This window comes from Rhinopithecus roxellana, chromosome 19 (assembly GCF_007565055.1).
Source record: "Rhinopithecus roxellana isolate Shanxi Qingling chromosome 19, ASM756505v1, whole genome shotgun sequence".
In the NCBI taxonomy this organism is placed as follows: Eukaryota; Metazoa; Chordata; class Mammalia; order Primates; family Cercopithecidae; genus Rhinopithecus; species Rhinopithecus roxellana.
This window is the reverse complement of record NC_044567.1, coordinates 3,165,712-3,178,609: the sequence shown is the minus strand read 5'-3', so window position 1 is coordinate 3,178,609 and position 12,898 is coordinate 3,165,712. Positions and strand designations below refer to the sequence as shown.

Sequence of the window (12,898 nt, the reverse complement as noted above, 5' to 3'; positions counted from 1 at the left end):
CTCTGTCACCCAGGCTGGAGTGCAGTGGTGAGATCTCGGCTCACTGCAAGCTCTGCCTCCCGGGTTCACGCCATTCTCCTGCCTCAGCCTCCCGAGTAGCTGGGACCACAGACGCCCACCACCACACCGAGCTAATTTTTTTTTTTTTTTTAGTAGAGATGGGGTTTCACCGTGTTAGCCAGGATGATCTCGATCTCCTGACTTCATGATCCACCTGCCTCAGCCTCCCAAAGTGCTAGGATTATAGGTGTGATCCTAAATTTTATATTTTTAATAGGGATGGGGTTTCACCATCTTGGCCAGGCTGGTCTTGAACTCCTGACCTCGTGGATCCACCCACCTCAGCCTTCCAAAGTGCTGGGATTACAGGCGTGAGCCACCGCACCCAGCCACCTCGTCTCTATTAAAAATACAAAAATTAGCGGGGCATGGTGGCACACATATGCAGTCGCAGCCGCTTGGGAGGCTGAGGCAGGAAAATTGCTTGAACCTGGGAGGCAGAGGTTGCAGTGAGCTGAGATCGTGCTACTGCACTCCAGCCTGGGCAATAGAGCAAGACTCCATCTCAGAAAAAACAAAAACAAAAACAAAAACAAAAAAGCCCTGGGATAGAGTAGGGTGAAAAGCTATGCTATGTCAATTCAGGATGTGATTAAGTACAGACTCTTAAAAAAGTCTTTGCCCAAGAAAATAAACTTGTTCCTGAGGAGAATAACTTCTGACCAGTCTTAAAACCTAGCTGTAAAGAACAGCACTGTCTGTCAATATCAAGGAATATAAATCTTATTTGCTCACCTTAGCTGCTGTACAAGCTCCGGACAGCTCTGAAATCAAAGAAATTATGTTAGAACATTAAAACTACTTTAGCAACTTTGAAGATATCAAAAGTCTTTCTCTTTTTCTATAGCACATGTTTTACAGCAAAACCGTTAAAACTACAGATGGTCCTCATATTAAAACATTAAAAAGCACCTTCTTCCTACTTGGTGAACCATAGGATTAGGGTGAGAAATTTAAAGTCAAAGCATATGAAATAGTTTTTAAAGGAATCAACTTTCAGTAGCTTGTTTAAAACATTAAGAACTCTAATGCCATACATGGAATTCATATCAAATTGTCTGGTTACACACATTTTACATTCATCTCTATTACAGAATTTTTCAGATCATCTGTTCTTGATTATAACTCTTTGAGGGTAGGAACCCTGAGTCATTTATTTCTGTATCCCCAGCACCTATTGTTCAATTGCGGCTCATGTTTGTTGATATGAAATGAAAAGGGTTCCTGCCGGGTGCAATGGCTCACGCCTATAATCCCAGCAGTTTGGGAGGCTGAGGTGGGTGGATCACTTGAGGTCAGAAGCTAGAGACCAGCCTGGCCAACATAGAGAAACCCCATCTCTACTAAAAATACAAAAATTAGCTGAGCATGGTGCAGGGTGCCTGTAATCCCAGCTACTTGGGAGGCTGAGGCAGGAGAATCACTTGAGTCCAGGAGGCGGAGGTTACAGTGAGCAGAGATCATGCCACTGCACTACAGCCTGGACAACAGAATGAGACTCTGCCTCAATAAAAAAAAAAAAGAAATAAGAAAAGAAAAGAAAAGAAAAGAAAAGAAAAGAAAAGAAAGAAGGAAGGAAGGAAGGAAGGAAAAGAAAAGGTTTCCTATGGTGTTTCCACTGGTCAAAGTCTTTGGATGATGTCAGAGATGGGACCCATGTTTTCTAAATTCCATTCTATAGCTGTTGATTTTGTAGCCCATCACATCATCTCTACAGTGGCTCATGAAAAAACCTAAACCCAAGCTATTTAAACCCCACCAATTAATTTTAAAATTAATGTCCCTACATAAACCCCACAGATTCCAGTGAAATATCAACAACACATACCACAGGATTCTCCCCATGGTGAGCCACTTTTACATCACAAAGCTGTCCTGCAGGATCTAACTGCACTTCCACATAGAACATATCTGACGTGATGTAACATTCAGTGCCACTGGCACTGAGATGAGAGCCCAGTCTAGCAGGAACAAATCAAAACAAAAATTAATAGAAGACACATAAATAAAGCCACCCAAAGTTAACACTACGTTAAACATTTCTGCCTACAGAAAGACTACTTACCCATTCTGTCTTGCTATGGACTCCAAACGATCAGTCATTGCTGGTAAAGATGTTACTATAAGAGGATGAAAAAAGGAAGTCACAAAGAATGCTCCAAATAACTTAAATGGTATTCTTTCAAGACAGAAAGATTAATCCTTCCAAAACCATAAACATATTCAGTAGTTCAAATGCTTGTAACGTGCATAAAGTTCATTGGTAAGGGTTAGCTGTGGCCTATGCAGTACTAAAGGTCAAAAAAACAGATCTATTTGAAAAATTACTGGACCTTTCGCCTCTCCTGTTTTCATTACTCCTTATGTGGGACAAGCTACCTTTAACTTAAGATACGTTTATCTGCTAATGATAGAATAAGGAAGATTCACATTAAAACTAACATAAAAACAAATACTCAACATTAACAACACCATTAATCACAACAGTCAAAAGGTTAAAACAATCCAAGTGTCCACTAGCAGATGAATGGACGAACAAAATGTATATACATAGAGAGGAGTATTTTTCAACCTTAAAAAAGGAAGAAATTCTAATAAATGCTTCAAAACAGATGAACCTTGAAGACATTATGTTAAGTGAAATAAGCCAGTCACAAAAGGACAAATATGGTATGATGCCACTTATATCAGGTATACAGAGTAGTCAAATTCATAAAGAAAGGAAGCAGAATGGTGGCTGCCAGGGACTGGGGGAAGGCAGGAATGAGACATTACAGAATGTAAGCTTGGGAAGATGAGTGAAGTTTTACAGATTGAGAGTGGTGATTATACAATAAATGAATGTACTTAATGCTACTGAACTATATACTTAGAAACAGAGAAAATGGTAAATTTTATGTTATCTATATTTTACCACAATTAAAACAGAAAAAAAGGCCTGGTACGGCGGCTGACGCCTGTAATCCCAGCACTTTCAGAAGCCGAGGCGGGCGGATCACAAGGTCAGGGGTTCGAGACCAGCCTGACCAACATGGTGAAACCCTGTCTCTAATAAAAATACAAAAATTAGCTGGGCATGGTGGTGCACACCTGTAATCCCAGCTACTCAAGAGGCGGAGGCAAGAGAATCGCTTGAACCCAGGGGGCAGTAGTTGCAATGAGCAGAGATGGCGCCACTGCACTCCAGCCTGGGTGACAGAGCAACTCTGTCTCAAAAAAAGAAAAAAAAAGAAAAGAAAAAAAAGATAAAGAATATAACACTCAGTCTCTACTCAAAACACAAAATTAGCCGGGCATGGTGGCATATGCCCATAATCCCAGCTACTTGGGAGGCCGAGGCAGAAGAATCGCTTGAACCCAGGAGGCAGAGGTTGTGGTGAGCTGAGATTCCACCATTGCACTCCAGCCAGGGGAACAGGGGTAAACTCCATCTCAAAAAGATAAAGTCCATCTTCTCATCGAGATTAATCGGAAAAAAACATGTGAAGAAAAAAAAAAACTTTGCCGGGCGTGGTGGCTCACACCTGTAATCCCAGCACTTTGGGAGGCCAAGGCGGGTGGATCACAAGGTCAGGAGATCGAGACCAACCTGGCTAACATGGTGAAACCCCATCTCTACTAAAAAATAGAAAAAAATTAGCCGGGCGTGGTGGCGAGTGCCAGTAGTCCCGTCTACTCCAGAGGCTGAGGCAGAAGAATGGCGTGAACCCAGGAGGTGGAGCTTGCAGTGAGCCAAGATTGTGCCACTGCACTCCAGCCTGGGCAATACAGCGAGACTGTCTCAAAAAAAAAAAAAAAAACAGAAAAAAAAACTTTTCCCAGGTATCTCTCTTTTTTTTTTTCTTTGAGATAGAGTCTCGCCCTGTTGCCCAGGCTGGACTGTAATGGCGTGATTTCGGCTCATTGCAACCTCCGGCTCCCCAGTTCACACTATTCTCCTGCCTTAGCCTCCCAAGAAGCTGGGATTATAGGTGCCCACCACCACGCCCAGCTAGTTTTGTATTTTTAGTAGAGACAGTATTTTTAGTAGATACTAAAAACGTGATTCTGTACAGCTACTCAGGAGGCTGGGACTCCCGCCACCATGCCCAGCTAATTTTTGTATTTTTAGTGGAGATGGGGTTTCACCATGTTGGCCAAAGTTAGTCTCAAACTCCTGACCTTGTGATCCGCCCGCCTCAGCCTCCCAAAGTGCTGGGATTACAGGAGTGAGCCACTGCACCCGGCCTCCCCAAGTATCTTATATTACCCTTCATCATTTATCTTTTAATTCTCTATCATCCTCCAAAACAGGATCGAAAATAAATGTTTCAAACTTTAGCAAAAAGCTCATTCCAACTCCATAAATGAATGCAAGAGCAATATCTAGTATATAAAGTAGACCTAGCTCAATTTATACTTCAAGTCTAAGTATAAAATGGTCCTTCTTAAACTGGGGGTTTTGTGAAATCAGCATATTTCAAAAGTGTTTACAAACCTTTGAGAGCCTTCTGCAATGTCTCCAAACAGCTGACCAAATGTTGATGCCCTCCAGAACTCATCACAACCCTCTTCTCCTGTGTCAAGTGGGAAAACATTTGAGGTGAAAATTAACCAGGCCAACAGTGTTTTGGGTAAACACATACATTATCCTAGTAGTAATATTGCAGGACAGTCTATAGACTCAATATAGGCTACAAACTTTGTAGACTATATAGAGTAACACTGATCTACAACTGTTACTCTGTCCATCCATCCAAAGGAAGAAAAATCCATATACATGAGTGTAGAAAAAGGTATTCCTCAGCCAAGCACATGGCTCATGCCTGTAATTCTAGCACACTGGGAGGCCAAAGCTGAATAATCACTTGAGTCTAGGAGTTCAAGACCGACCAAGATAAGATAGAGAGATCCTGTTTCTATTTAGTTAAAAACAAAAAAGAAAAAGAAAAACATATTTCCACATCTAAAACAAGAAAACCTTTAGAGAAATATTAGGAAGAATCAAAATGTAATAGATAAGATCTGCCTCCTGTGGAAGTGACTACATGCTAAGATATAAACAGTTAAATAAGACGGCTCGGCCGGGCGCGGTGGCTCAAGCCTGTAATCCCAGCACTTTGGGAGGCCGAGACGGGCGGATCACGAGGTCAGGAGATCGAGACCATCCTGGCTAACATGGTGAAACCCCGTCTCTACTAAGAAAATACAAAAATCTAGCCGGGCGAGGTGGCGGGCGCCTGTAGTCCCAGCTACTGCGGAGGCTGAGGCAGGAGAATGGCGTAAACCCAGGAGGCGGAGCTTGCAGTGAGCTGAGATCCGGCCACTGCACTCCAGCCCGGGCGACAGAGCGAGACTCCGTCTCAAAAAAAAAAAAAAAAAAAAGAAAAAGAAACACCACCAAATTTTAGGAAAATGATATTGACTCTAAAAAATAAAATATATAGGCTGGGTGCGGGGGCTCACGCCTGCAATCCCAGCACTTTGGGAGGCCAAGGCAGGTGGATCATGAGGTCATGAGGTCAAGAGATCGAGACCATCCTGGTCAACACGGTGAAACCCCGTCTCTACCAAAGATACAAAAATTATCCAGGCGTGGTGGCACACGCCTGTAGTGCCAGCTACTCAGGAGGCTGAGGCAGGAGAATCGCTTGAACCTGGGAGGCAGAGGTTGCAGTGAGCTGAGATCGCACCACTGCACTCCAGCCTGGCAACAGAGAGAGACTCTGTCTCAAAAAAAAAAAAAGAAAAAGAAAAAGAAAAGAAACAGAACATGTAGTCCAGAAAAGGGACTTCCTTTTTTTTTTTTTTTTTTTTTTGAGACGGAGTCTTGCTCTGTCGCCTGGGCTGGAGTGCAGTGGCCGGATCTCAGCTCACTGCAAGCTCCGCCTCCTGGGTTTACGCCATTCTCCTGCCTCAGCCTCCCGAGTAGCTGGGACTACAGGCGCCCGCCACCTCGCCCGGCTAGTTTTTTGTATTTTTAGTAGAGACGGGGTTTCACCGTGTTAGCCAGGATGGTCTCGATCTCCTGACCTCGTGATCCGCCCGTCTCAGCCTCCCAAAGTGCTGGGATTACAGGCTTGAGCCACCGCGCCCGGCTAAGGGACTTCCAAAGAACAAAAAACTTAGCCCAGTTATCCTAATGCTATCCAGTGAAGAAGTTTCCCTCTGAAAAACATTCCATTCCCTAAAAACGTGAACAGTTTTCTGGTAGAAGGATAGTTTTTCAGGCTTTTTCATATTGCAAATAAATCTATCTCACTGCTCTAATTCTCCCTTACAAAACAAAGTAATTTATTAATAATCTGAAATCTCTTGATTCTTGACAGGAGAAGAGGTGCTCTGGTCAATGAATACCAGTATTATGAAAACTGGAAAACTAAACGTTTTGTTATAAATTAATAAACAAGCATATAGTGTGTCAGTTGTTGAAAAGTCTTTTTTTTGTTTTGTTTTATGAGATGGAGTCTTGCTCCGATGCCCAGGCTGGAGTGCAGTAGCGTGATCTCCGCTCACTGCAACCTCCACCTCCTAAGTTCAAGCAATTCTCCTGTCTCAGCCTCCCGAGTAGCTGGGACTACAGGCACCTGCCACCACAACCGGCTAATTTTGTCTTTTTAGTAGAGACAGGGTTTCACCTTGTTGGTCACGCTGGTCTCGAACTCCTGACCTCAAGTGATTCACCCACCTTGGCCGCCCAAAGTGCTGGGATTACACGTGTGAACCACCACAGTCAGCCACGAAAACTCTATAAAACCTTAATGTACCAATAAAATTAGGTTTCTGAATCTGCAAAACTGACAAGAAGACAAGGAAAGTCATGGTGACCAAACCAAGATAGTGGTACCCAAAGAGAGGGCCTTATTAGCCACCTGGAATCCTTCTATCTCACAATGTCTCTCTAATGACAGTATCATTTACAGAACATATTTCAAGCTAGAATTTGGTTGCCTTAAGGAATAAAAATGACAACTTGGGCCAGGCACAGTGGCTCACACCTGTAATCACAGCACTTTGAGAGGCTGAAGTGGGTGGATCACAAGGTCCAGAGTTCGAGACCAGCCTGGCTAACACGGTGAAACCCCATCTCCACTAAAAATACAAAAATTAGCTGGGCATGGTGGTGGGAGCCCCAGCCTCCTGAGTAGCTGTACAGAATCACTTGAACACAGGAGACAGAGGATGCAGTGAGCCAAGATCCTGCCACTACACTCCAGCCTGGGCAACAGATGGAGACTCCATCTTAAAAAAAAAAAAAAAAAAAATTAATCCGCCAGGCATGGTGGCTCACACTGTAATCATAACACTTTGGGAGGCCAAGGTGGGTGGATCACTTGAGCCCAGAAGTTTGAGACCAGCCTGGGCCACACGGTAAAAACCTATTTCTGGCTGGGAGCAGTGGCTCACACCTGTAATCCCAACACTTTGAGAGGCCAAGACCGGCAGATCACGAGGTCAGGAGATCAATACCATCCCGGCTAACACGCTGAAACTCTCTCTACTAAAAATACAAAAAATTAGCTGGGCGTGGCAGCAGGCACCTGTAGTTCCAGCTACTCAGGAGGCCGAGGCAGGAGAATGGTGTGAACCCAGGAGGCGAACTTGCAGTTAGCAGAGATCACACCACTGCACTCCAGCCCAGGCAACAGAGTGAGACTCTATCTCAAAAAAAAAGAAAAGAAAACCTATTTCTACAAAAAATATAAAAAACTAGCTGTACAGCCGGGCACAGTGGCGCGCGCCTGTAATCCCAGGACTTTGGGAGGCCAAGGCAGGCAGATCACGAGGTCAGGAGATGGAGACCATCCTGGCCAACACGGTGAAACCCCATCTCTACTAAAATACAAAAAATTAGCCGGGCATGGTGGCGTGCACCTCTAGTCCTAGCTACTCGGGAGGTTGAAGCAGGGGAATCACTAGAACCCGAGAGGCAGAGGTTGCGGTGAGCCGAGATCACACCATTGCACTCCAGCCTGGCCAGAGTGAGACTCCATCTCAAAGGAAAAAAAAAAAAAAAAAAACTAGCCGGGCATGGTTACATGCACTTGTTGTCCCAGATACTAGGAGGCTGAGGTGGGAGAACCACCTAAGCCTGGGATGTCAAAGCTACAGTGAGCCATGATCATGCCAATGCACTTGAGCCTAGATGACAAAGTAAGATCCGGTCTCGGCCGGGCGTGGTGGCTCAAGCCTGTAATCCCAGCACTTTGGGAGGCTGAGATGGGCGGATCACGAGGTCAGGAGATCGAGACCAACCTGGCTAACACGGTGAAACCCCGTCTCTACTAAAAAATACAAAAAACTAGCCGGGCGAGGTGGTGGGCGCCTGTAATCCGAGCTACTAGGGAGGCTGAGGCAGGAGAATGGCGTAAACCCGGGAGGCGGAGCTTGCAGTGAGCTGAGATCCGGCCACTGCACTCCAGCCTGGGCGACAGAGCAAGACTCCGTCTCAAAAAAAAAAAAAAAAAAAAAAGACCCGGTCTCAAAAAAAAGAAGGAATCAAAAACTCTTCTAGTACAGGCTGGGCAGACCTAATCTGAAAATCAAAAATCTGTAATGCTCCAAAATCCAAAACCTTTTTAGCATTCACAATGATGTCATCAAAGATTTCACACCTGACCTCATATAACAGGGTCATGGTCAAACTGCAGTCAAAACGGCTGGGCATGGTTGCTCACACCTGTAATCCCAGCACTTTGGGAGGCCAAGGCAGGTGGATCACCTGAGGTCAGGAGATGAAGACCAGCCTGACCGACAAGGAGAAACCCCATCTCTACTAAAAACATAAAAATTAGCCAGGCGTGATGGCCCATGCCTGTAATCCCAGCTATTCAGGAGGCTGAGGCAGAAGAATCACTTGAACCTGGGAGGCAGAGTTTGCAGTGAGCCGAGATGGGTCCATTACACTCCAGCCTGGGCAACAAGAGTGAAACTCCGTCTCAAAATAAAAAAATTAAAAATAAAAAAACTTTGTTTCATGCACAAAAGTATTAAATATATTATTAAATATATTGTATAAAATTACCTTCAGGCTATAAGGTGTTTATGAAACATAAATTCTGTATTTACACTTGGGTCCCATCCCCCAAGATATCTCACTATGTATTTGCAAATATTCCAAAATTCAAAACAATCCAAAATCTGAAACACTTCTGGTCCCAAGCATTTCAGATAAGGGATATTCAACCTGTAGTATAAATACAATAGACTCCTAAAGTTGAAACCACCATGTATTCAGATGTTTTATGAAGATAGTATGAACACATCTACATGGGGAACTTAGCGTATTAAGAATAATTATCAGGCCGGACGCAGTGGCTCAAGCCTGTAATCCCAGCACTTTGGGAGGCAGAGACGGGCGGATCACGAGGTCAGGAGATCAAGACCATCCTGGCTAACACGGTGAAACCCCGTCTCTACTAAAAAATACAAAAAACTAGCCGGGCGAGGTGGCGGGCGCCTGTAGTCCCAGCTACTCAGGAGGCTGAGGCAGGAGAATGGCGTAAACGCGGGAGACGGAGCTTGCAGTGAGCTGAGATCCGGCCACTGCACTCCAGCCTGGGCGACAGAGCGAGACTCCGTCTCAAAAAATAAAAAAATAAAAAAAATTAAAAAAATAAAAAAATAATAATAATTACCTATGCAAAACACTTTACCCACTTCACCACAATCCTTACCATGACTTGACGCACAAGCTTAATGGTTTCACTCCAAGGTCTATTTTGGTTAAATTTTGCATGGAGCCGTTCCAGGAGAGAACTCATCTTACTCAGCTTTTCCGACTCTACGATTCAAATCAGAAAACGTCATCAGTAACTGTTCTATCAAGACCATCCACAGTTTTCCTTGCAAAATAAATTCCCACAATTCATCTCAGTAAGAATTCAGTTAAAATATTTTCCAAAATCATTTTACTTCAAAACATCCAAAGAAGACATTTTTAATGGCAAGATGACACACAAATTATAGGTCTGATGTAAGGAATACCATACAGCTGGACTGTTTTTTTTTTTTTTTTTTTTTTTTTTTTTTTTTTTTGAGACGGAGTCTCGCTCTGTCGCCCAGGCTGGAGTCTGGAGTGCAGTGGCTGGATCTCAGCTCACTGCAAGCTCCGCCTCCCGGGTTCCCACCATTCTCCTGCCTCAGCCTCCCGAGTAGCTGGGACTATAGGCGCCCGCCACCGCGCCCGGCTAGTTTTTTGTATTTTTTTAGTAGAGACGGGGTTTCACCGTATTAGCCAGGATGGTCTCGATCTCCTGACCTCGTGATCCGCCCGTCTCGGCCTCCCAAAGTGCTGGGATTACAGGCTTGAGCCACCGCGCCCGGCCAGCTGGACTGTTTTTTATCCAAACTTTTTTTTTTTTTTTGAGACGCAGTTTCACTCTTGATGCCTAGGCTGGAATGCAATGGCGCAATCTTGGCTCACTGCAACCTCCGCCTTCTCCCAGGTTCAAGCAGTACTCCTGCCTCAGCCTCCCAAGTAGCTGGGATTATAGGCACGCACCACTACACCAGGCTAATTTTGTATTTTTAGTAGAGATGGGGTTTTACCACATTGGTCAGGCTGGTCTCGAACTCCCGACCTCAGGTGATCCGTCCGCCCGGCCTCCCAAACTGCTGGGATTACAGGTGTGAGCCACCACACTCGACCTCAAGCACTAGTAAAAGTGCTGGGGAGGCTAGACACTGCGGCTCACACCTGTAATCCTCGCTAGCACTTTGGGAGGCCAACATGGGAGAATACTTAAGCTGGGGAGTTCAACTACAGCTTGGGCAACATAACAAGATCTCATCACTACTTTAAAAAAAAAAAGATTTGTCAGGCCAAGCATAGTGGCTCACACCTGTAACCCCAGCATTTTGAAAGGCCGAAGCAGGCAGATCACCTAAGTCAAGAGCTTGAGACCACCCTGGTCAACATGGTGAAACCCTGTCTCTACATCTTTTTTTGAAATGGAGCTTTGCTGTGTCACTTAGGCTGGAGTACAATGGCACAATCTTGACTCACTGCAACCTCCGCCTCCCGAGTTCAAGCAATTCCCCTGCCTCAGCCTTCCTAGTAGCTGGAATTATAGGCTTGTACCACCACACCCAGCTAATTTTTGTATTTTTAGTACAGACAGGGCTTCACCATGTTGGCCAGGCTGGTCTCGAACTCCTGACCTCAGATGATCCACCCACCTCACCCTACCAAAGTGCTGGGATTACAGGCGTGAGCCACCACACCCGGCCAAACCCTGTCTCTATTGAAAATATAAAATTAGCCTGGTGTGGTGGTGCATGCCTGTAATCCCAGCTACTTGGGAGACTAAGGCAGGAGAATCGCTTGAATCCAGGAGGCAGAGGCTGCAGTGAGCTGAGATCACACTACTGCACTCCAGCATGGGCAACAGAGCGAAACTCTGTCTCAAAAAAAAAAAAAAAAAAGGCCGGACGCCGTGGCTCAAGCCTGTAATCCCAGCACTTTGGGAGGCCGAGGCGGGCGGATCACACGAGGTCAGGAGATCGAGACCATCCTGGCTAACACGGTGAAACCCCGTCTCTACTAAAAAAATACAAAAAACTAGCCGGGCGAGGTGGCGGGCGCCTGTAGTCCCAGCTACTCCGGAGGCTGAGGCAGGAGAATAGCGTAAACCCGGGAGGCGGAGCTTGCAGTGAGCTGCGATCTGGCCACTGCACTCCAGCCTGGGTGACAGAGCGAGACTCCGTCTCAAAAAAAAAAAAAAAAAAGAAAAAGAAAAAAATTAGCCAAGCCTCCTGGCATGTGCCTATAGTCAGTCCCCAGCTACTCTGGAGGCTGAGACAGAAGGATCACCTTAGCCTGGGAGGTCGAAGCTTCAGAGATGAGCCTTGATCACACCACTTACTCCATCCTGGGCAACAGAGGGAGACATTGTGTCAAAAAATAGTTATTGAACTGGGTTAGAGAGGAAAATTTTTTAAAAAAAGAAAAAGAATAAATGAAATTGCTAAAAAGAGAGCAGTGAACAAACTAGACAAAAACTCCTACTTCACAAAGTTTCCACTTTTACCCTTCTCCCCTTGCACCTGAGGAGTATATCTTTTCTTTTCTTTTTTTTTTTTAAGACAGAGCGTCACTCTGTAGCCCCGGCTTAAGTGCACTGGCACAATCAAGGTCTGTTATAGCCTCGACCTCCCATGCTCCAGGATCAAGTAATCCTCCCAGCTCAGCCTTCAGAGTAGCTGGGGCTATAGCTAATTTTTCCTTGAAACAGGGTCTCGCTCTGTCGCCCAGGTTGGAGTGCACTGGCACGATTCTGGCTCACTGGAGCCTTGACCTACAGGATTCAGGTAACCCTCCCACCTCAGCCTCCCAAGTAGCTGGGACTACTGGCTTGTGCCACCATGCCTAGTTAATTTTTATATTTGTTGTAGAGACAGGCTTTTGCCAGGTTGTCCAGGCTGGTCTCCAACTTGTGAGCTCAACCGATCTGCCTGCTTCGGTCTCCCAAAGTGCTGGGACTACATCCTTGAGTCACTACCTGGCCCTAATTTTTTTTATTTTTTTATTTTATTTATTTATTTATTTTTAATTAATTAATTTATTTTTTTGAGATGGAGTTTTGCTCTCGTTGCCCAGACTGGAGTCCAGTGGCACCATCTTGGCTCACTGCAACCTCCACCTCCCAGGTTTGAGTGATTCTCCTGCCTCAGTCTCCCAAGTAGCTGGGATTGCAGGCATGCCACCATGCCTGGCTAATTTTGTATTTTTAGTAGAGACAGGGTTTCACCATGTTGGCCAGGCTGGTCTTGAACTCCTGACCTCAGGTGATCCGCCACCTTGGTCTCTCAAAGTGCTGGGATTACAGGAGTGAGCCACCACACCCGGCCAATTTTT

The 12,898-nt window shown here is 45.2% G+C and overlaps 1 protein-coding gene across 2 annotated transcripts in view; it reads right to left on the bottom strand.

Annotated features, from left to right (window-relative positions):
- The window catches only part of MED1 (mediator complex subunit 1), a 49,613-nt gene that overhangs the window by 35,245 nt on the left and 1,470 nt on the right, over window positions 1–12,898 (bottom strand). The window contains exons 2-6 of one of the 2 annotated variants that reach the window (XM_010379314.2): window positions 9,717–9,823; window positions 4,538–4,616; window positions 2,126–2,180; window positions 1,889–2,021; window positions 796–824 (exon numbers count right to left, since the gene is read on the bottom strand). In XM_010379314.2, the coding sequence (XP_010377616.1) occupies window positions 796–824; window positions 1,889–2,021; window positions 2,126–2,180; window positions 4,538–4,616; window positions 9,717–9,823 (403 nt within the window). The remainder of the gene's footprint in view (window positions 1–795; window positions 825–1,888; window positions 2,022–2,125; window positions 2,181–4,537; window positions 4,617–9,716; window positions 9,824–12,898) is intronic. The other variant, XM_030923105.1, reaches the window with a different exon arrangement.